This window comes from Eublepharis macularius, chromosome 9 (assembly GCF_028583425.1).
Source record: "Eublepharis macularius isolate TG4126 chromosome 9, MPM_Emac_v1.0, whole genome shotgun sequence".
Lineage (NCBI taxonomy): Eukaryota > Metazoa > Chordata > Lepidosauria > Squamata > Eublepharidae > Eublepharis > Eublepharis macularius.
The window spans coordinates 40339642-40362440 of NC_072798.1; the positions used below are offsets into that span (position 1 = coordinate 40339642).

The following is a 22799-nucleotide window of genomic DNA, read 5'->3' on the forward strand; positions in this document are numbered from 1 at the left end:
GTATGGGTACCAATGCTATAAGAGGCCTTATAGGCATTATCAACAACAACAAAGGTCTTATCAGAGGTCTTACCAACCCTATCAGCCACAGCAGTCTAGGAGAAGACCCTATAAACAGGAGTCCATGCAGACTGCATCCCAACGCAAGGACAACCAAGGCCCTGCAAAGCAATTCTGACATGTTGCTGCCACACCTGACCTGAACCTGTGTTACACTGAAAGATTGTCCACCTATAACTCTCAGTGGGAGTCAACAACATCTGACTCTTGGGTCTTAGCTATTGTTCAATGTGGCTATGGGTTGGAGTTTGTGGACAAATCTGATTGCATCTTGTCCTTTTAGCTATTGTTCAATGTGGCTATGGGTTGGAGTTTGTGGCCAAACCTGATTGCATCTTGTCCTCCAATGCTACAGTGAATTTGATACCAGAACTTCAATTGGAAAGCCAATCCTTATTGAACAAAGGGGCCATTCAAGAAGTATTGAACGTTGCTGACTTTTGTGGTTTCTTTTAAAGGTTCTTCTTGGTCCCTAAGAAAGATGGGGGTTTAAGACTTATATGAGATCTTAGGGGGCTGAATTATCTCAGAACTTCTAAATTTAAGATGGTAACTCTCTCAGAGGTCATTTTCTTCCTTTCCTTTCCAAGGATGACTGGTTTGTGGTCTTAGACTTAAAAGATGCATATTTTCACATGGCCTTTAGAAGAGACCACAGGAAATATCTCTGCTTTAGATATGACAAAGTATACCAATACACAGTGTTACCATTTGGTTTGTCAGCTGCACCCAGGGTATTTACCAAATGCATGGCACCAGTGGTTGCATACCTGAGAACTCAGGCTTGTTCCATTTCCCCATATTTGAATGATTAGTTAATATCTGCTTCATCAAAGGAAAAGTTAATGGTTAATGTCTCTCTCCTAATTGATGTATGCCTGGGTTTGGCAATTAATATGGCAAAATCGGACTCCACAGTAGGCAAGGCTGGGAAGTAAAGAGGAAGTCCTTCTCCAAACTGGACTGTAAATCCTCCCTTAAAGGGTTAGCTAATGTTTATTCTCCAGTGTCCAAACCCACTCCTCAGTGGAGCCTATCTTTGGTTTTATCAACTTTTATCAATGTTTTATCAACATCTCCGCATCTGCATCAGTCACAATTTTCTGTCTGTATCACCTCATAACATATTTCTCCCTTTCTACACTTTTTGCCAGTTTTTAAAAAATACAGTAGGTATATTGCTATAAGCTCAATTTAAAAGCACTCAGGTGCCCAGGGGTGGGGAGGTATGAGGGGATGCCACAGAGAATACTGTACATCTGCATTTGCAGTGTCGGTGAGAGCAACATGGGGTGTGGAAGCAGTTTGGGTCTGCTGCAAGTCACAAGAGTAAATCACAGCTGATAACAGGGATATAATTGCCAATGGTTCTCTTACTTGCAAAGTAGACAAAAGGTATGATTTTGAGCAATCCAAGACTGTATCTGAGACAGATTTATGTACAAATTATGAACATGTTGTATAAACATTTGTTGAAATTTGAGACAGAGGAAGAACAAGTGAAAGAAGCTATGATTAAACGGTCAAAAAAATGAGTATGGCATATTGGAATAATGGGAAAACTTGTGGTCAAATGGATAAAATTTACATTCAGCTCATCTTAAAAGAGAATTTTTATAAGATAATGTATCATTGGTATATGACTCCTGAGAAACTGGCCAAAATGTACAAGGGTACTTCAAGTCTGTGCTGGAAATGTGAACAACATGAGGGAACATTTTACCATATGTGGTGGACATGTAAGAAAGCAAAAAGATTTGGGGTACAAATACAGCTATTAATCCAAAAGATTTTAAAGATGAATATACAATTGAAACCAGTCATTTCTTTAGGGATTTATGGACACTCAGCTTGAAAGAAGTCATAGAACTTAGTTTTTATATATGACAACGGCAGCGAGATTATTATATGCACAAAACTGGAAGAATCCAACATTGCCTACAATAGAGGAATGATTGGTGAATGTGTTGGAATTTGCAACAATGGCAAAATTTACTTCATTGATTAGAGAAAAGACAATATGTTTGTTTATTGTTGAATGGAAATCTCAGGCTTTTTGCATGAAATGATGATGATCTGTGGGTTTGTGAAATAAGGAATTATCAAAAAAGAGCTTTCTTTGTAACAGTAAGAGAAAATTTGATAATTCTTACAGAGAAAATTGGAAGCCTCTTTTTAGTTTATATTTTTTGTTTTGTTAAATATTTTTGATAATTGTTTTGTTAGTTTCTGCATAGTTGTCTTTTTGTTAGTTTATTTCCTTTATATAAAATTCTTAATTAAAAAAACCCAAAAAACCAAGAGTAAGTCACACTATGGTTTACCATTGTGTGCACTGTATTACATATATAGTGGATTATGTGTGTTCTCCTTCCAGTTTTTAAGTAATCCATAAAAATTAGCTAAACAGAAAGGATACTACAACTTTTGTTATGTAATGCTAAATTATATGAGATGGAAGCAAGCACATGCTTTAATCCTTGATTTGATGAAAGAACAATCAGTTGAGGATGACTATTATCGTAGTCTTTCATGCATAATTCTGGAGCTGCCTCTGTGTTTGAAGTGAATTGACCTAGATGGCAAGAGACAGTCTCAGTAGTCTAGGATCAGGGTACCTGCTGTGTTGCCTTTTCCTCTACATAAGTAATCTTCAGAGGGCTGGTCACAGCCAAGGAGAAGGCCTCTTTTGCAGTTATACTCCATTTATCAAACTACCTCTTGAGGAAGATTGGTAGACATCTTTGTTGTCTTTTAGGCACTAGGCATAAGGTTTTTGCTTGCTTGCTTTCCTTTCACCCAGTCTATCCTGTTCTTGCCTGTCCTGTGACAATTCAGCTGTTGTTCTGCTGGTGGCCAGAGTTTAAATTGCACCAGTTTGTATCATATTGGGGTTTTATTAATTTTTAAGAATTGATTTCATTGTATTGATTGGTAAGCAGTCTTAGACCCCCTCAGGCTGTCACAGAAACGTTTGGATACATTTTGCCTTCTCCCCTACCACCACTCCGTTTGCTCTAAGAAAAACAATTACCTGTCTTTTAAGAATGAATAGTTTTAGGTGGGTAGCCGGGTTGATCTGCAGTAGAACAGCAGGATTCGGATCCAGTGGCACTTCAGAGACCAACATGCAGGGCTTTTTTTCTGGGAAAAGGTGGTGGAAATCAAGACCGCACAATGACATCACTTTGGGTCAGCTGGAACAAGGGGGGAGTTTTTTAAAGTTTAAATTGCCCTCAGCGAAAATGGTCACATGGCTGGTGGCCCCACCCCCTGATCTCCAGACTGAGGGGAGTATAGATTGCGGCTCCAGCTGTCTGGAGATGGGGGGGCGGGGCAACCAGCCATGTGACCATTTTAAAGAGATGCCAGAGCTCCATTCTACTGCATTCCCACTGAAAAAAAGCCCTGCCAACAAGATATAAGAGTGAGCTTTCCAGAGCCTAAAGCTTAGGGATTATAGAGCACCTGTGCAGAATGATCTCCTGTGCATGTTCATTCAGAGATGGAGCGCCGGTGAATTTAATAAAGTAATTGCAAGCGAAAACCCAATCCCTATTCCAACGAATACGTTGTGGTAAATTATAAATCTCTTTTTATTTGTGAAATTAAAGAGAGTCCAGTAGCACCTTTAAGACTACCATATACCGTATATAGGCTTCGATGAAAGGTCTCCAAATATCTAAAAATAAATATATTTAAATTATAAGTCTCGCCGTTTCTCTCGTAGTAACCGCGCCTCGTTTACAGGTTTCCAGGATTTCCGACCTGGGGAAAAAAGTGGCTGCAAACTACAAAGCACGGGGTTCTGGGAAACCCCTAGAGGAAGTGACATGTCAGTGCAGTGCATGCCGGTTTGCTAACAGCAAGGCCAGCCAGCCGGGGAAAGCTACCGGGAAAACGAAGAGCTGCTACAGCATGACAGCCGTGCCAGAGTGAACTGCTGTGCCGGAGGCTGGAGACGCTGGATGCCTTCTCTGCAGGTGAGGCTTCTGCTTCGGCATCTGGCCAGGCTGGTGGGTTAAGGTTATGGTGCCGTTTTCTCCTTTTCTTGCAGGCATGTTGTTTCGAGAGCGCTTGAACTGCAGGGGGAAGGCTGTAAAACTGATTCGTAGTTTGCCCGGTATTGGTTGCAGGGTTAAAAAGCAGCAAATAGGAATGAATGGGAAAGGGGATCATTTAGAACCACAGCCGCTTCAACAAGGCCAGGACCGAAGGAAGCATTCGTGCTGGGAAATCTTAATTGATCTCGAGGGGACAGGCAAAGAGTCGAGTTCGCCTGCTGCTTTTACTGCTACTCAATGGGTGTTTCTCGCTGATGGCTCCGCAGCTCGTTTTGAAGGGCACGTACTAGCAGCTTATTCCTCGTTGTTCAGCTCTTTCCCCGAGAAGGACGCAAGCCTCTAGTTTTGCAAGCGTAAATAGGGATTAGGCTGGCGGCTCTGTGCATAGGGGGTTGATTATAACGCTGGAAACTAGTCTTCCAACTCGGAAGACTGTGGGAGAGGTAGACAGTAGGGCCCCTCGGTATGCTGTGGTTTGATCACTTTATGGTTTAGCCTGACAAAATGAGACCCGCCCCCCCCCCCCCCCCCGCATCTTCCTTAATAACTGAAGGCACGGGAGGAAGACAGCATTTTACCAGATTGATGACATTTCAGACAAATAGATGCAGCTACAAGCAATTGGATGCCATTAAATGTGGAGGCGTTGAGGGCATGGTTCTATTATATTAGGTCATTTGTGTTCCTTTTTAAAAACTTATCTGTTCTCCATCTCCTCCATTTTATTCTGAAACTAGGCTGTGGCTGAAAGTGACTGCCCCAAGCGCAGTCAGTGAGCTTTGTTGCTTTAGTCTGATGCTCTAACCCCCTCTCGTTCTTGTGCACCTGTTTGTTTCTTTAGAAGACCCTAAGAAGAATTGCACCCTTCTAAGCCTGTTGATTTCAGCAGGCTTGGAAGGATGTAATTCTGTTTTGGACTATGCTACCAATGCACATTTTTGCCTGGCTTTTTGTACCAGGTGCCTTTTTCTGTGATGGGCATCTACTTGTGATGCATTCATTTCCTCCAGCACTTTCCTACCTGTTCCAGGCAAGAAAAAAGTAGTGCAACTAATGCTGCTTTTGAGAGCGGCTCATTCATCTGGATGGTAAATAAGCAGGGATTGAACGCAGGTTGTCGCTCTTTATAATGCTTGAGATGCTACACTTCCCTGGGGAGAAGGTATTAAGAAATGACTTATTTTAAGACAAGTCAGCGTAGGTGCAAGTCATTACCTGTCACCACCATCTCTGCCCTGAGTATCAAGGCTCAGGAATTTTCAGTGTACAGAGAATTCTTGCATATTGTTATGATCAAGAGAAAGGTGTTCTCACAGCCACCAAGCCCTAGCAGTACCTGCTGCACTGCATTGTGCTGAGGCAGACTCTTGTTGAACTAAGTGGTTCATTAACATTTTTTCTAAAGGTGTAACAAATTTAAATAAACATAATAGTTGTGTTTTGTGTAACCTAAGAAACAACGGCCAACAGGTCTAGATTGTGATGGCAGCTAAATTTAGAGGGTTCAGAAAGAGATGTATATCCTGCTCTTGAGCATGGAGGCACATCCCAGTATGTTCAGTGGGTCTTTGTGCTGGGTAAGTATGCACAGGATTGAAACCTTTCTCTTTATCATACTTGCAAGATTGCCGAGGGAATCACTGTTCAAGGCAGTCTTATACAATACTCTATGTAGTTAACTTGGCCTATGTGCCACCAGCAGTGTTGTACACATTTCTGCCATAAGAGGCTAATGAAACACATAAGGGCAGTGGTTCCCTGATGATCTGTAAGAGAACCACCCATTGGAATCCCACCGTATGTCTCGTAATGTCCAGTATTTATATTGTTTCCCACAACTATTTCTATTTTGCTTGGTAACTCATCTCTGCACAACCAATGGGATTTGTCTGTGGCACCAAATGTCTTCATTCAGGGCTAATACGGAGATTGTGGGATCAGAATATTATAAATAAAGGTGTAATGGACAAAGAGCTTTGGTTCGATAATGATGGTTTTGTGCACTCTTAGGGGCATCCAATCTCCAGACTAGCCAAGAGTGTTGTCATTTTTAGAATATCATTGTCTGCTGGTAAACAGAGTAGGCATACTTATTGATTGCCTTATGCTGATAAAACTCCTTTTTCCTTGGAAGCTTACCATAGTACAGGATGTCTTTTGAAATATTGCAAGAACATGTTTATTTGTATTGGCTTATATTGATTTGAACTAAGGCTAAACCATTCAGGGATGTGCAGTATTTTTATCTGTCATATTCTTTATATGCCTAAAAATAATAGTTCAATTGCATCTTCAGCCTTTGGGATTATGTGCTGTACAAATACACAGTAGCCTAGCTGACACTACAGAATCCTGCTGATGAATTCTACAGAAAAGTAGAATTCATAAGCACTCTTGCAATGCCTGAATTTAATGTTTGCAAGATTACCTAGGTCTTACCTTTACAGGCACAATTCTCAGGCTGCTGAAATAAATGTTCTCAAACATCTTCACATCTTTGCTGTGTGGGAAGCAGATTGCTCTTGTGAAAGATAGTGCTGCTGTAATCAGGTATTAAATCTTTTTATACAGTTGAGGTGTCTTGCTCTTGCTCTTGCATATGTCCTCCCCGCAAATCCTGAGGCACCTGTTATCATATCTTCAGGGAGTACTCAGTGCATGTGCCCCAAAGAAACAATGTGGTGTTAATTTCTTCATTCTCTACTTTTCTTACATCCCTTGTTTTTGTGTTGAAAAACGGACTGCAAGATAAGGCCATTCAGTGGTGCTTTCTCTTATCTTCATCACCTACATTCTGACAGGTTTATGTCCTACTTATGTGGTTGCTGCTGCTTTGTAATTGATAGAACAGCAGAAGGCAGATAATAATCTGACAGCTGAGCTTTTTAGCATGCCACTTGGGTAATATCAATTAGTTGAATATTCAGTCTCTCAGCTCCAAGAGAGGGTTTCAGGATGGTTTAAATGAAAAAATTTGCTCTTTTAGCTCTAACACACACATGCACACCAGCTTTTTAATGAAACAAAAGTCCAGTGGCACCTTAAAGATTTACAAAATTTATTTCAGTATGAGCTTTTGTGAATTTGCACTCACTTCAGGCATTTGGTGAAATGTACATCCATGGGATCTTCCAAATGGATGTATACTTCACACATCTGATAAGCCTTATGAAAGTTTATGCTGAAATAAGTTTTGTTATTTTTTAAGGTGCCCCTGGATTTCTGTTTAATTTTGGTGTAACAAGCTAATACAGTTAACACTAGCTTTTAAAGCTAATGAACTCAAGTGCATGACATGCTTTGCAGTTCTCATCTTTACAACTCTTCCTGGTAAGCTAGGCTGAGGAAAGAGTGCAGTGTATCCAAAGGCCACCCAGTGACCTTCATGGCCAGCATCACTTGGTTCAAGGTAATAGCTCTGCCCTGCTGCTCCACAGGCTCCACCACCTATCTGCTGTAGCAAGCAGGTGGGAGAGTTGCATAGGTGAAGATATCAAAAGAGAGGTGAAGATACAAAGAAGCTACACTGAGTGACACTGTACTTCTGAAGAGAGCATCTCTGCTTCTGGAGTGAGATCCAGCTATGCAAATTGTCTTCGAGCACAATTAGATGAAACATAGGCACTTCATGATTTAATCTCCTGACAGCATTAATTTTATTTAACACCAGCCTTGGGTAGAGGGGATCAGGGAGGAAATGCTCAGGAGGAGGTTGTAACTGCCCCCAGTGCTGTTTTTCCAATCTAAATTCATCTCTCAAATCTTCCAAAGCTACTATTTGCCCAGCTTGGAAAAACACAGGGATTTGTAGTATTTTGATTTTGTACATTTTATCACAAGCTTGAACAAATCTCTGCACTATTTTTATATGGCATGTTGAAGATCCACTTCAATAAGTAGAATAACTTAAGTGCTTTAATGTTTAAACATATTTGTATCTTCTTTGCAAGATTTAGGTCAATGTATGACAGTGAGCAGCAATTTACTTAATTCTACATTATTATTAAATTATATTTCATCTTTGTCCTCAAAAAAGAATGTTAGGTAGTTTAAACTGCATTTGCTTTTAACTTAGAGCCAAGCCACTAGTGATGCCTGACACAGGTTGGACACTTGTTAGCTTACTTCAAGTTTTGATGGGAAATGTAGGCGTCCTGGTTTTACAGCTTGGCTCTCCATTACAGCTGCAAGACCAGGATGCCTACATTTCCCATCAAAACTTGAGGGAAGCTGACAAGTGTCCAACCTGGGTCAGGCGTCACTTGTGGCTTGGCTCTTAGCCAATTTTTAAAATCCTCTTGGAAACCATTGGTTTCCTGCCTCTGTTGTATTTGGGATTATGAGATTTGGAGGAAGCTTTATTGGAACAGGTACCATAACCGTTAGTGAAAGACTAGCGACTTTCCCCTTTATTTTGTACAGATAAATGTCAGAAATTCATTGGACAATTTGAGAACCACAAAGCAATATAGGTCTCTGACAGGCTAACCATCCAGTTGAGGGCATTAGACTGCTCTCATTTCTATTTGCTTCTCTCATAGATCTACTCTGGTGTTATACTTTCTTCTGTGTTGGTTTTTGTTTAGCTGGGACAGGCTGAACATGATTTTTCTTTGGAATCTTTACACTATTGAACAAATAGGATGATGTAGTAGTAAGTAGTACTGTAATTTCCATACCATGTTTTTGACCTCATGATATAAATCTGGGCAAATATATTTTGTGATACCTTTCCTTCTCCTTTTGGTAACTGCTAGTAGTGTGTATGTATGTCCAAGTTCTCCTTATGCATTTTCAACAGTTCCAGTTTATGGACCCCTGAAGAAAAATAGGCTTTTATTCTACCTTAGGATCCTTTTGATTGGCTGCTCTAGCGTGACAGATAATGTGACTAAAAATTCCTTATATTGAATTTGCTGTAATTTTGCTGTGAGGTAAAGTTGATTACCCTGAAAACGATCCTTAGTTTTATGATTTCTGGAAGAAAAGCACTAAATGAGATAGATAAATACAGGGAACAATTCAGGGGAAAATACCTCTCACCAACAATCCTGATTCAGGAGATGAAGGAAAAAATTAGTAACACCAGTATTATGCCAAAAGTTCCAAACTGTATTCAGTTTGTTTATGGAATTTATAATCAACTTTTCAACAAATATTGTGAAATTTGTGTAGAGGTTGTGTAGAACATTGTGTTGAAATTGTTCAAGGCATGCCTGCTTTTGCAAGCCTTTTATATAACCAGTCAGTCCAACCATTTGGGCAGTGTTCCACGCTTTGTGAATCAGTCAGTTCCTGTAGTCATCTTGTTCCTTTAGTATCATACAACTAATAGTTTGGTTATTAGGAGCCCCGTGGTGCAGAGTGGTAAGCTGCAGCCCAAGCTACTCACAACCTGAGTTTGATCCTGGAGGAAGCTGGGTTCAGGTAGCTGGCTCAAGGTTAACTCAGCCTTCCATCCTTCCGAGGTCAGTGAAATGAGTACTCAGTTTCCTGGGGATAAAGTGTAGATGACTGGGGAAGGCAATTTGCCTTTTTAAATAGTTTGACTAATTTCAATAAATGTCCTTTCTGTTTCTGTTGTTGCTTTGGATCATAATTAAAATAACCTGGCAGAATTTTGTAATAAGATTTTTGGTAAATTGATTTCCATTACCTCATTATGAAAAAATTACCTTATAAGTAGATAGCATTAAAATGGTTGAGGTGGTACCGTATCCATTCCTTGGATTTAATTTTTGTGGGGTAAGTGTAGTAAGACTTTTGGTTGCCTAGAACAAACTTTTCAAACTAAGATAAGTCTTGCTACTGCATATATGAAGTGGATGCTCTGATGATAAATAGTCATCTGTATTTGTTTGGACTTTGTCCTTGAGATCAACATAGAAACTGTTCTTGTAATGGCAACAAATAAGGTCAAACAGCATTCAGCTTTGGATTTGCATGTGTATGGTGAACATTTGGTTTACATCAACGCTTTTCTAGTTTCTATTTTTGGGAGGGGGGGGCTTTGAGTGTATCATATATGTAATACAACCAGTTACTTCAGGTTAATGATCATATAATATCTTTTAATTCTGTTTCTTACTGAAAGAAGTTAAAGTGAGAGATGAGTATGCCTTCCTTATAAAGAGAAATATATAGTGCTTTTCTTGTTTTGTTTTTAAAGTGCTGGTCCACATATATAAGTTTGCACAGATTTCCACCAATTCCTACCACAGGACTTGGGAGTGCACCCCCCTTTCCAAAGCGTGCCAGTACCCATGAGTACTGCCATTAAAAAAGCCCCAGAAACATATATGCCTGCCTATTCCTGAAAGGTTTGTATTTGAGAATTCCTGGGTCAGGATTATTTCCATCCTTTTATTGTTGTGTCTTCTGTGCAGTTCCGCATGGGAAGTGCGCATGCGCAGGCCAACCACAGAAGTTCCAAAGTTCCTAGAGGTGTGAAACGCTCGCCTAGCCTTTTCTTGCTCTTGTCCCCCGGGCATGGCTATAAAAAGCAGAACAAGCGGCTCCCTCCTTCAGCTATTCTTTTGTCACTGCTGAAGAAGGATGTGTCTTCTTTCTGCTTCTCAGTTCCAACCACTACAAATGTGAGTTCAGTCCTTTGATTCCATGGTGTTAAAGGCCCTATTCAAGAAGTGTTCTTGTTGTGGGACAAAGATGGCCCAATGAGATGGGCAAAACAAATGCTGTCTTTGCCTGGGTAGGTCCATGATACCTTGCGGTGTGTGGTCTGTTAACAGTTTACACCCAAAGCGTGCCATGAAAGGGAGGCTCTTTGGGAGGCAGCCCTGAAGGGCTCTACTGACTCCGATCTTAATGCAGCAGATAACAGACCACAGTGTCCAGGCCTTCTTGGTGCCTCTAGCATGTTCAGGGCCTAACAATGCTTAGAAGGACCAGTTGGTTCCAGCCATGCCTTTGTTGGTTCCACCTTAGTGCCAGTTAGAGCTGCCTCAAAAAAGGCTAAACTCAGGTTGAAGCATGCTGATAAAACATCAACTTCTAAGGGAGCAATCCTAAGGAAGTTTACTCAGGTCTATTCAATGAGGCTTACTCCCAGAAAAGTGTTCTTAGGAAATTTCACCATAAGTCTCAAAAGAGGAAAAAAATCTTCTTCAGCTCCGAATACTTCAGTTGCACTGAGTCCACCCAGGGTTCCGAGAACTCTGTCTCCAACCCTTAGAAGGCATTCCACTTTGGTTCCATCCCTTTCAGAGGGGAAGATGCGGAAGTCATGGAACCGTCTACAGCCATTTCCCCATTCCCGCCATCACCAATATGGCCTGGAGAAAGACAGGAGGATTCCTTGGTTCCATCTGAGAATGACAGTCGCTTAGAACTGGCTCCTCATCATAGATGCCATCGGTTCCATTATTCTACATATGGCTCCCCATACCATTACTATGCTTACAGGTTTGAAGGTTCACTGGGCATGTACCCCGCCCCTTCATTATTTCTTCTATATCAAAGACCCTTATGTTTCGGTTCACTCAGAACCAAGAGGGAAAACTAAACCTTCATCGGTTTTGTTTCCAGAAGATAACACTGTTCTGGAACCAATGTTGAACTACATTACTCAGTCTGATGATGACTCTGATGTCGGATTGGATTTTGCATCAGAACCATCTCCACTAGACTTCCTTACTGCTGTGTCCCTGAGTGAGGATCTCCATTTGTATACTGAGCAGTTAGTCTGGATGGTGAGATCTCTTGACATTTAAGTGACCTGTTCTGCTCCAACCCCTTTGGCTTTGGTCTTCAGGGTCCTACATTCAGAAGTGGCCGGACTGGTGGCATTTCCAATAATGTAAGGCAAGGGCCTCCAAAAAAACCCCACAGAGGCCCTCCAGGGCAAGGGCCTCTGAAAAAACATGGGCCATTAGGCTCTGATCGATAGAGAAGGCAGGAAACTAGACATACTGGGTAGAAAGGTTGATGCTTCTGCAGGCTTAAGCTTTAGAATTGGTTATTATGAGGCCACTATGGCCCACTACCAGCTTTTCTTATGGGAAAAGATAGGACCATATTTAAGCCTAATCTTGGATGAGAAGCAACGATTTGCAAAAATTTTGGAAGGAGAAGCTTTAAGGCTTTCCAAACAACAAATTAATACCGCCAGACATATTGGAGATTGCTCTTTGAGAGCTATGGCCTCTGCAGTTGTAATACATAGGCATGTGTGGCTCAGAACCACACTGCTAGCCCCTCACCATAGGATAAGGGTAGAAGACCTTCTGTTTGAAAGTATAGACCTTTTTTGTCCATCATACACAATAGTGGTCAAGGATAATGTTCTGGCAGATGCACTAAGTTGGTTCAAATCCCAAGACTACGAATGGTCCAGCTGCACCAACTTCCTCTTTCCCATGTTTGTAATATGGGGGTATCATACCAGAGATCTGTTTGCCACAGACCTCAACAGGAGATGTGCTCAATATTGTTCGTGGATAGGAAAGGAGCAGGCCTCTCTCGGGGACTCCTTTCAGATCCTGTGGTCGGGCACGCTCCTGTATACATTGCTCCCTTTTCCTCTTATGATGTTGACACTCAGTAAGATGATGAGGGAAGGTTCCTTAGCAATTGTAATAGTCCCTTTCTGGCTGAGGCAAGCCTGGTTTGCAACTCTATTCAAAATAGTGCAGGGCAAAATCTATAATTTTCTCCTAACACCACACCTGCTACAGGAGAACGTGGTTCTTTACCACGGCCTGGGCACTCTGAAACTGACAGCCTGGTTCATATACCACCTGGACTGATTTTCTCCTCCCCAGTCCAGAAGGTTCTGTTGGAAGCTAGGCAACCATCTACCAGGAAACCAAACTTAGCAAATGGAAAGGATTTTCTCTTTGAGCTGCAGGCAACAACTCGAACCTAGTCTTGGCCTCATTACCATCTGTTTTGCACTGTTTGGTCCAGCTTAAGGATCAAGGTTTGGCTAATTCCTCCATTAAGGTCCACCTAGTGGCCATTTCGGCCTACCATAATGATATCAATGGGAAATCTCTCTTTCCTCAGCCACAGTGCAAATCCTTCCTCAGAAGTTGAGCAAACCTATACCCCTTAGCATCTGAGCCAATTCCTCAGTGGAGTCTCTCCTTGGTTCTCACTTCACTCATGCATAAAACTTTCGAGCTCCTAGCTACCTGCTCCCTTAAGGTTCTGACAGCTAAAACAGCTTTTCTGGAGGTTATAACCTAAGCTAGGAGGGTGAGTGAATTGCAAGCCCTGAGACATGACCCTTCTTTCATTAAGATGTTAGCAGATAAGGTGGTCCTCCATTTAATCCTCTCTTTTTTGCCAAAGGCCGCCTCCACTTTTCATTTAAATCAAGACATTGTCTTACCACTAATTTTCCCTACTCCTACGACTGACACAGAGACTTTTGCACAGCCTTGATGTTAAACGAGCTTTGTGCTTCTACTTGGACAGGACAGCTCCTTTCTGAAAGGACCCAAATCACTTTGTCTCTTTTAAAGGGCCCCCAAAGGGCCTGAAGGTCACCACACAGACCATTTCAGATTGGATAGTTTGGCTCATTAAAGATTTGGGGGAAAAGTGTACAAAAGGCTAGGTGAGCATCTCACACCTCTAGGAACTTTGGAATGTCCATGGCTGGCCTGTGCATGCGCGGTTCTCATGTGTACCTGCACAGAAGACCACTCGATGAACAACAGTTTAAGGTAGGTGCAACTCTGTTTTCTCATGAAGCCACTGCTTTTCCCTAACAAGTGTAAGTACTTTCTCTTTGGCTTAATTTCAGTTTTGAATCATCTCCTTTTTGCTCTTTGGTCTGGCAAATGTATGTTAAATTTGCAGAGCAAGAACATGTAGTTTGGATCTCTTAACAGTTAAGGCACCGCTGGTCTGTATTAAGTGCTCTTGTATATATATGAAAGCTTATGCTGGAATTTTGCCAAAGGACTTCTCCTTTGTTTTGCATACACACATTTGCTTATGAAGATAAATATTTTGCAAGATTAAATCAAGATCTACCTAGTCGAGGATTCTGTCCAAGAATCCCGGTTACCAGGAGGCCTTGAATAGCAGTATTTTATCATCGCCATCTGAAGAGAAGCTGTATTGTATAAAGTTGTTTTAATGTTATTTGTATACTGTTTTATCTGTTTTTAACTGTATTTATATAATTTGAAATGATGTACTCCTCCCTGAGTCTGCCTGGCAGGGAGGGCAGACTAAAAATCTAATGTAGTAGTCATAGTAGTAGTAGTAGTAGTAGTTTATTGGAAATTGGCCACTGATCAACTTGTTGCAGTACAAATATGATCTACCAAAAGCTGTGGTCTACTTTCTGCACATACCCCCACACCAAATTAGAGGGTATAAGAGCTCTTGAACAGACTTTACTTCATCAAATATAATCCTTCCTCCTAGGTAACAACATCAAGTTTTTAGGAATTTTGGCAACTATACGTTCATGACTTCATAGTTACTTGCCTGCTTCTATATTACATACTTCACTGGCTCCCAGTAGAATTCCGGATCCAGTTCAAGGTGTTGGTTTTGACCTATAAATCCCTAAACAGACTGGGACCAGCATACCTAAGGGACCGTCTCTCCCTGTATGTGCCCCAGAAAGCACGTCGTTCAACCGGAAAACATCTACTGGTGGTCCCTGACCCTAGGGAGGCTCAGCTGGCCTCTACCAGGGCCAGGGCCTTTTCAGTCCTGGCCCCAACCTGGTGGAACTCTCTGTCTGAGGACGCTTGGGCCCACCAGGATGTTGTATTATTTAGGCGGGCCTGTAAGACAGAGATGTTCCGCCAGGCATATGGTGGAGGCTAATTTTAGCCCATCATTGCCGAGCCTTCCACCGGTCTCCCTCTACAAGGGGTATGGAGAGTCCACTCCTGCTGGTTGCTCCGAAAGGGGCACAGTATTTTATTTGTTTTATGATTGATTTTAAGTTGTATTTTAATCAATGTTGTACCTCGCCCTGAGTCCACTTGTGGGGAGGGCAGGTTAAAAATAAAATAAAATTAAAATAAATAAATAAATAAATAAATAAATGAAGAGCAAACTCCTATTATATGAATAGTGTGTAAGCTAAGCCTGTTTTCCAAATGATCCTTGCAGTCCTTAAAGCTGATTTTCTGCATTTTTATAAATGTTGTACCTGTTCTGTCATTTTCAGCTGCTGCTGCTTGCTTTGTTTCTGCTAGAAGGAAGAACTTTAGAGTACTCATTATTTCCTCATTGTAAATGTTCTTTTATACCTAGCATAATTGATGTTTAACATTCACTTCACAGTCTGCACTATAGGCTCCCAGCGGACCAACAGATCTTCTCTCACTAGCCAACTCCATCTGTTTCGCAATGTGCTTTGGTGCCTCAGCAGTTGACAGGATGTGCTCCTTGTACGGCAACATGGAAGGCTGAGTGAAACGTTTCCACTTCCTAATAACTGATATATATTTTTCTTTTTATTTTAAAGTAGAATCCCTGCATGAGGCACCGGACCATTATAGAACGGGGGGGAAATTCTAACTCCTAGGTAACAACATCAAGTTTTTAGGAATTTTGGCAACTATACATTCATGACTTCATAGTTACTTGCCTGCTTCTATATTACATGCTTGCTTGCTTAGAAAAAAAAGCAACCCCCAAATGAAGTGCATAGGGAGGGCCTGAGTTCTGGGACAATGCTCTTTGGGTAGAGATATGCCTTCATTGAAGATTGAATCATAACGTTGGAACAGGACGGAAAGACCCTTATCCACAAATAGATGCACACAAATCAGATTTTGAAATCCAAATCACAGTTTGCCATAAACAGAGTGCATACTGCAGAAAGATGAAGACCAAGCAAGATGCAGGTGGGAAGGGAATGGCAAGGTGGAGGTTTATAAAATAATGAATCGTATTGAGAGAGTGAATAGAGAGAGAATTTTCTCACCTTTTTAGAACTTGCTTTCACCCTGTGTGGAGAGCTTGGCTTATTTGAACAGATAATTGAGCTACTTAAGAATGCTGGAATTACCTTGCAGCTCAGGCCAAGGGCGACTTAGCCAGGTGCCTCTGAATGGTCATAGGCACAAAGGTTCCCATCCTCTCATATTCAGAGAGACTGTGTTTCTGAAGAGGTAAAGTCCCTTTAGTTAGTATAGGTCTCTCGCCTCTCCAGTTTCTGCCAAATCATATTCCTTCTGAAGGTTCCTCGATCTTTTAATGTCACAAAACATTAAAGGACTGACTCACAAATTCCCTCCTGGGCAGATTCCTTTCCCTCAGTGGAGACCTTGTTCTCTCACAGTTGACCATCTGAACTGTGACATAAGCGTGCTTTGTTGTGATGAACACATCTCTGAGATGCATAAGGATGGATACAAGTGTCGGAAGACCTAGTTGGGAGTTCTTACCCAAGCAGGCTCCTGCATTCCCTGTTAACAAAACATAGGCTTGGTAGCCCCTCCCCCCTCAAGATGAAAAGCAACATATATATGTATATTTATTTTCCCACTGGATAGCCACAGACCTGGTACATTTTATTTGCATTCCACTTCTTAGTTTAGAAGTCTCAGAGCTGTTTTTGTTAGATTTATAAAATGGAATTAAGAGGAACTTCTTCTCATGCTCTTGCTACCACTTGTTCTTACTACAGGAAGCTAGTTCCCTTGGGGATCCACATTCCTTTCACCAGAGCACAAGGATCTATAGTAGCTCTGCAGAGAGGTGTCTTGATGACAGATCTTTACAAGACAGCAATATGGTTGTCTCTACTGATGTTGGTGTAGAAGCATGCCATGAAGAAAGTTGGGGTGGGCGGAGCAATGTTGCAAAATGTTGTGTTGCTGCAAGTAAGCACCCTATAGTCTCCCATATGTGCCATGATGAAGAAGGTGTTGTGCTTATCTTTAATTGCTGCTGTTCTGGGTGGCTCCTTATGAGTCATACATCTCGCTTGCATTCTTAACTATAGAGAATTTAATGAGGTACAGTGTTGGAATGGAACTGAGTAAAAGAAGAGTTGACCCTGTCTGTTGGCATCTAATGCTAGATGCTTGCATCTAATGCTAGAGCATGCTCCAAGCTTTAGCATTTTTATTTTTAATTTTTTGCAGTTTGGCTTTGCACAGATCCTATATGTGGAAGCTACTAGAAGAAGAGCAGTTCCAAATAAATACAACTTTGTTTTGCTGCTGTAGGCCTCTTGTGGCCTGGATATTCTGGAAACCATTTTAATATAAGGTCCATACTGTGAGTGAGAGTCCTGTGTTCTGGATTCCTGCACCACCATTTTGATGACAATGTAGAAGTGTAGGGAATCTTCCTAGCTATCTTAAGTAGTAAACTGGCTCTGTGGTTGCTGTGCTGGGGGTAGGGCTTACGTTAGGGTTGTGTTTAATAATATAGAACTGAGTGCATGTAGAAATGGGTTTTCGGGTATGGTGTGGAGCTCAGGATACATGAGCAGGTGGTCTCCTGAATCATGAAAATGATCGGTATGTTTCTCCTCCCTGCCCTTCTTTTCTCTCTGTAGGACTTCAACAATGGATTATTTCCAAGCTTGCAGTTTTTTCTTTACACTGATACTATCTAGAAGCATCACAGCTGAGAAGCAAAACCCAGATTCAGGATTTGAAATCTGTATCCTTCTCTTGTTGTCTGAGTCTTGACTTTTGAAGATGGGCTATAAGAATGGATGAGCAAGTGTGTGTAATTAAGTAGTGTCTCTGTTTATGATCAGTGGGGGAGGAAGTGAGAAGAAACTAGGTTAGATTTGGAAAAAATACATAGATTTATATTTGTGCATACATGTATTGCCTGTGCTCACATATATTTACTGTAATGAGTGCATGAACACAATTTATAAATTATATAGGATTATAATTATTAGAAATATGGGCGTATATGCTTATAATTAGAATCCAGTTTTACTCCCTTCTGGCAAGTACTAGCCAGTTAAAACCTGAGCAGTTGGTGGAGAAAAGATGCAATCATGCAGAAATGCAACTAGTTCATTCATGTTCGAATGTTCTATGACACTTTCTGTTATCCTGTGAAAAGGGGCAAGTATGTTTTTTTTTCAGACCTCTGTGCGTCTTCCTAAATTGGAAGTTATTAAATGAAATTGACTAAATTTTAGAGTCATCAGTTGGCTCCACAAGAACTTTATGGTACCAAGTTGTACAGGCAGCTATTTAGATTCTGCTAGCAAAGCGAGACTACCTTTCCTTCTTGGTGTATGAGGGTGTTAGGATAATAGCAGATTATAAAAACTGAAGAACTGCAGTCTTCTTGTGTATAAGTTCCATATGTAAATTGTATGGGTTGTTTATTTCCATGTATTGTTAATTCACATGGATTTTTGATACAGATCTTTGAAGTCTAGAGATGAAACTCTCTCATTTTTTAAAAACCACTGCTTGTAAAATAAATCTGGTATATTATTTTTAGGATTCTTTCAAAGTCCAGATTGTATACAGCAAAAGCTTTTGGAGCTTCTCTAGCCTTGGAGATTCTTTTTTTCTCAGAACCTTTAAGAAAAAAATCTCGCAAAATCAAGAAATTAAAGACACTCTTTTTTCCTTAATCATTAAAACTGAAGCTGAAGTTGGCTTTGGTTTTACTTGTTTTACTACTTCCACTTTTCATTGAGAGTGTGAACTTTTAGCAGAGCATACCTCTGTGTTGAATTCCCATTTTGGAAGCAATGGGTCAGAGAACTTAGCAAGACACAAACTAAGTTCCCAAGCATTCTGGGGCTTAATTCAGATTGGGATTACACCACAAGGGGGAAAGGGGGCTTTAGCTCCCCCCCCCCGCACTGTTTTCCTGACCCAAAATGGTCCAGGGTGGAGATTATTTGGGAGGGTGCATGTGCAGTAATTAGTACCATAAGGTAGAAATTAAGGGGCGGGGGGGAAACCAGGGAACCTCAAACTAACTTGTGGAGAAACATCTTGTCTAGTTTGGCTCTCAGGAGGACAGCACTAGGAATAGAAACTGCACAAGGAAATAAGCTGCAGGCAGGTGACAGATTCTGAACTGCATATACCTTTTGATGTTAAAATAGAACCTCTGCTTATGCCTTGTCTTGTGTAGGTGTTGTGCCAGTAAAGATTCCTCTGTTGCAGTCTTCATTTAGATATTTCAGTTCATTCGTGCTTATAACAACAGATAATTCTTGATTCATACACTCAGTTTCCACCAAGAAGTGCACATTTTCCACTGATTCTACTAACACCCTTTGAAAAATACTGATCCTCATTCAGAAATCTTAAATAAGGCAGCATCTGTTCTTCCAGGCCTTTCCGACTAAAGTATATGCCAATGGATGAAAGTGCTTGCTGTTAAATAGATGCTGTTAAGAGCCTGTTTTCCAGAGTAGAGTACAATCCTCAAGATCTCTCTTCATGACTCCATAACGTCAAATAAGCTTCCATTGTTCTAGCTCGCTCTGCTTTCCCCTCATGCACATGTACTAAAGCTGTCCTGCATGTTACCTTCATTGTGTGGAAGAAAATGGGAAACTGTATCCATGCCACTGTTGTAAAGTGTTACTACTTGTAGCTTTTCCAACTTATCTTTAATAGTACACACAAATAAACCTACAACCAACACACAACCCAAAGAGAATCAGAAAAGGTTGAGTAAAAAATTATACACACCCAAAATCCAATCTATAGAGCAGAAGAAACCATTAGTATATGGAAAACCAAATGCATTTTGACTGCTGTCTTCGTCAGTTGTCACTTTCACAAAATTACCTAAATGCAATTATTCCTATACAAATATATATATTAAAACCATATCAGAAATACAGGTAAATTGTTGATGTTTTAGTGGACCACTTCCAGTTAGTCATCATTTCTGAAAGGATTTCTTAAAAACTTTAGTCTGAACTACTAGGTATTAGTTGGTAAAGTATCTTCAGTAAGATCTAGTTTGCAATTCCCATGTAATAGTTTATAAATTAGATTCTTGGTAAAAAGAAGCATATGAACCTCATGAGAGCTTTCTAGCCTCTAGCCATTGGTCTGTTCTTTTGAAACTTGATGCAGTGGTTAAAAGAAACCTTTGCTAAAGTCACTTTTTGAAGGCACACAGTATGAAAGTAAAACAGCGTAAGAGGACTTGTGTTGATGGGTTACAATGAGGCAGGATTTTGGGTGTTCTCCCATGTGTCTACTCTTAACCAGACTGCAGATAAGAAGCTGTTTGAAGTGAAGCGCAAAGACCAGATGAATGCACTGAAGAATCTGATTGAACTCAATGATGTCAACCAGCAATACAAGATCATAGACATTATGCTCAAGGGCCTATTCAAAGTAAGCTTTAACATAACATAACTGAGCACAGGATGTTTATTGCTCGATGTTTGCTGGGTAGCCCCAAAAATGCTGCTCTAAAATTAATAGAAAGAATCAACAGCTATATGGAGTGGAGCAGCTGATGGAACAGGGCTATTCCAAAACACATAGCTGGTAAATTTAGCACCTGATACTTTCTCCATACAGCTCTCTTGCACCTGGGTTGGTGATGGAGAAATAAGGAAATGGTACTCCTTGAGACCCTGCCAATTAGCAATTCCCTTGTCTATGTTTTTGAGGATGATGTGGGCCTTACAGTACTGTAGGGACTGTCCTTAAAACTCCCCACAACTGGCATCTTTCCAGTGCAATCTGGCCATTACGATGTATAGTAGGCCACTCACCGTGTCCATTTCATAAAGGAGAGTGGCGATCTGTGAAAGTTTGTCAGGACATGGATCTGAGTTTGCTTTCTTTTTTCTAAAGCAACATATTGGAGGGGAGGGGGCCTAGTGTTTGGTGACTGGCTTTAAGCAAGTAAAGAAGCTATTGAATTGGCATATGACAAGTAACTCAGGTTGTGAATTAAGAGCCATTCCATGCTAGGATAGCTGGACCTTTGGTTGCATTGTATTACAGTGGGTGGGCTTTGCATTGCACGAAGAAGGCAATTAAGGCTGCTTTCATTTCCCAGTCTTCTGTGGCTCTGACGAGCTTGATCAACAAGCCTAGTTTTCTGCTGTGTTATGTAACCGTGTTAATAGTTGAGTATCTACTTGCAGCAAAGCAGAAGAATAATGTTGGGGGAACTGCTGAAAAGGGGGTTTTGTGGGCATCAGAGGTGAGGGGAAGGCGTACTTTTGGCAGGAGCAGGAATCAGCTGGAATTGCTTTCTGTTGCAATGTGCAGGTACTTGAAGACTCGCGGGCAATACTTATTGCAGCAGATGTCCCACCAGATGGGCCATTCCCTCAGGATGAGAAGCTGAAGGATGGTAGTAGTTTTTTGTCTTCTAAGTCCAGTTTCCCCGTCTATTGTTCTGTACCCCTTAAGCCTACGACGTAGAGCAACCATTGCACTACAGCTCCCTTGCCTTTTTGGCTGCTTTTCCTCTGCCACCCCTGTCACTTCTGTTCTTGTGAGTCATCATTTCTGATATTTGTAAAGGTCTTGGGATGGGAACAGAGCCAAGTAAGGCTGCATGGCATATGGTACATGAAGCAGAACAGAATCTGGCTGTTCCTCCTGGGCATACAATGGAAAGTTAATGCTTTTGGACAAGACTATTATTAAATGGAGAGGATGGATGTTGCTTGAATCTGATATCCTCTTTTTTTGCCTCCCCTCCTTAATTAGGGTTGTTTTGAACCCTGATAAAAATCTCCCTAATGCATGCCACCAGAATACCAACACTTCACTCTGTGTGCATGAATTATAAGTCTCTGAGGAAAATGAGCAGATTTGTGGGCTGAAGGGCAGAAACTGAAAGGCTCTTTTAATGGTGGTACAAATAAGCAATAGTTAAAAGTCCATATTTTTTAAATAGCCACAATACTGTTGTATATAGTATCAAAGCATTTAAAAAGTGACCCATTCAGAATTCTTTAAAAAACAAACAAGCTCTCCAAATAGCGGCTCTGTAAAGTATGCCTCCCCCACCAAAAAACCCCCCTACAAAAAACCAAGAGACTTTTTAAAAAATTGCCATAGGGAAAGGAAAGTGAATTTGGGTGTCTCATGGCAGAAGGATGTGGAATTATGGAAGCATAAGAAGTGGCAATATTTGCATTTATTGTGGTAATAATATCTTTTGTTACCTCTCCCTCATTTTAAAAAAGCAAGTTTCTGACCTTATGTCTGTACCGAAACAAATATTCCACTTATCTTGTGCAGGATGTTGGTCTTCGCATTTGATATAGTGTGTTTGTGATCATACAGTTTTTTAAGAGGAACACCTCCTTTGTATGTTCATTGAAACTGTTGTTTCTAGTAACTGGATGGTGGGAAGTAGTCTCTGTGTTCTTCTCTTGCTCCCCCACCCCGTATCTCAAGTTATATTTGTCAGCCATGTCTTTGGTGAATGGGCACAGAGACCTTCAAATATCGCTTATAGGTCAGAGACAAATATTGACTGTAGCTGCCTATAGGCAATTTCTCCTATAATGCAAGAAGGCATTTTAATTTTTACAATTATCGCTATCCTTCTTTCCTTATGAACAGACGAAAGGAAAAAAAAATGTGTTTGAGTGAATAACAGTTCTCTGGCTTCCAGTCAAACTTGTAACCCATATTTTTCCTGTAATTTATAAGTCACAAGTTTGGGATGTGAACATGCGATGTGAGCATGTTCCATCAAGACTGGTTTTTTCATATGTTGTGTCCACTAGCTTGCCCT

General features: G+C 40.9%; 1 protein-coding gene across 5 annotated transcripts in view; it reads left to right on the plus strand.

Moving 5' to 3' along the window:
* The first annotated feature begins 3917 nt into the window (after nucleotides 1-3917).
* CCDC134 (coiled-coil domain containing 134) overlaps nucleotides 3918-22799 on the plus strand; it is a 28043-nt gene continuing 9161 nt past the window's right edge. The window contains exons 1-5 of one of the 5 annotated variants that reach the window (XM_054989394.1): nucleotides 3918-4043; nucleotides 15586-15645; nucleotides 17632-17738; nucleotides 20301-20422; nucleotides 21314-21398. In XM_054989394.1, the coding sequence (XP_054845369.1) occupies nucleotides 17642-17738; nucleotides 20301-20422; nucleotides 21314-21398 (304 nt within the window). In that variant the 5' untranslated portion in view covers nucleotides 3918-4043; nucleotides 15586-15645; nucleotides 17632-17641. Of the gene's footprint in view, nucleotides 4044-9509; nucleotides 9593-15585; nucleotides 15646-17631; nucleotides 17739-20300; nucleotides 20423-21313; nucleotides 21399-22799 lie in introns of those variants that run through there. The other 4 variants (XM_054989393.1, XM_054989395.1, XM_054989396.1 and 1 more) reach the window with 4 other exon arrangements.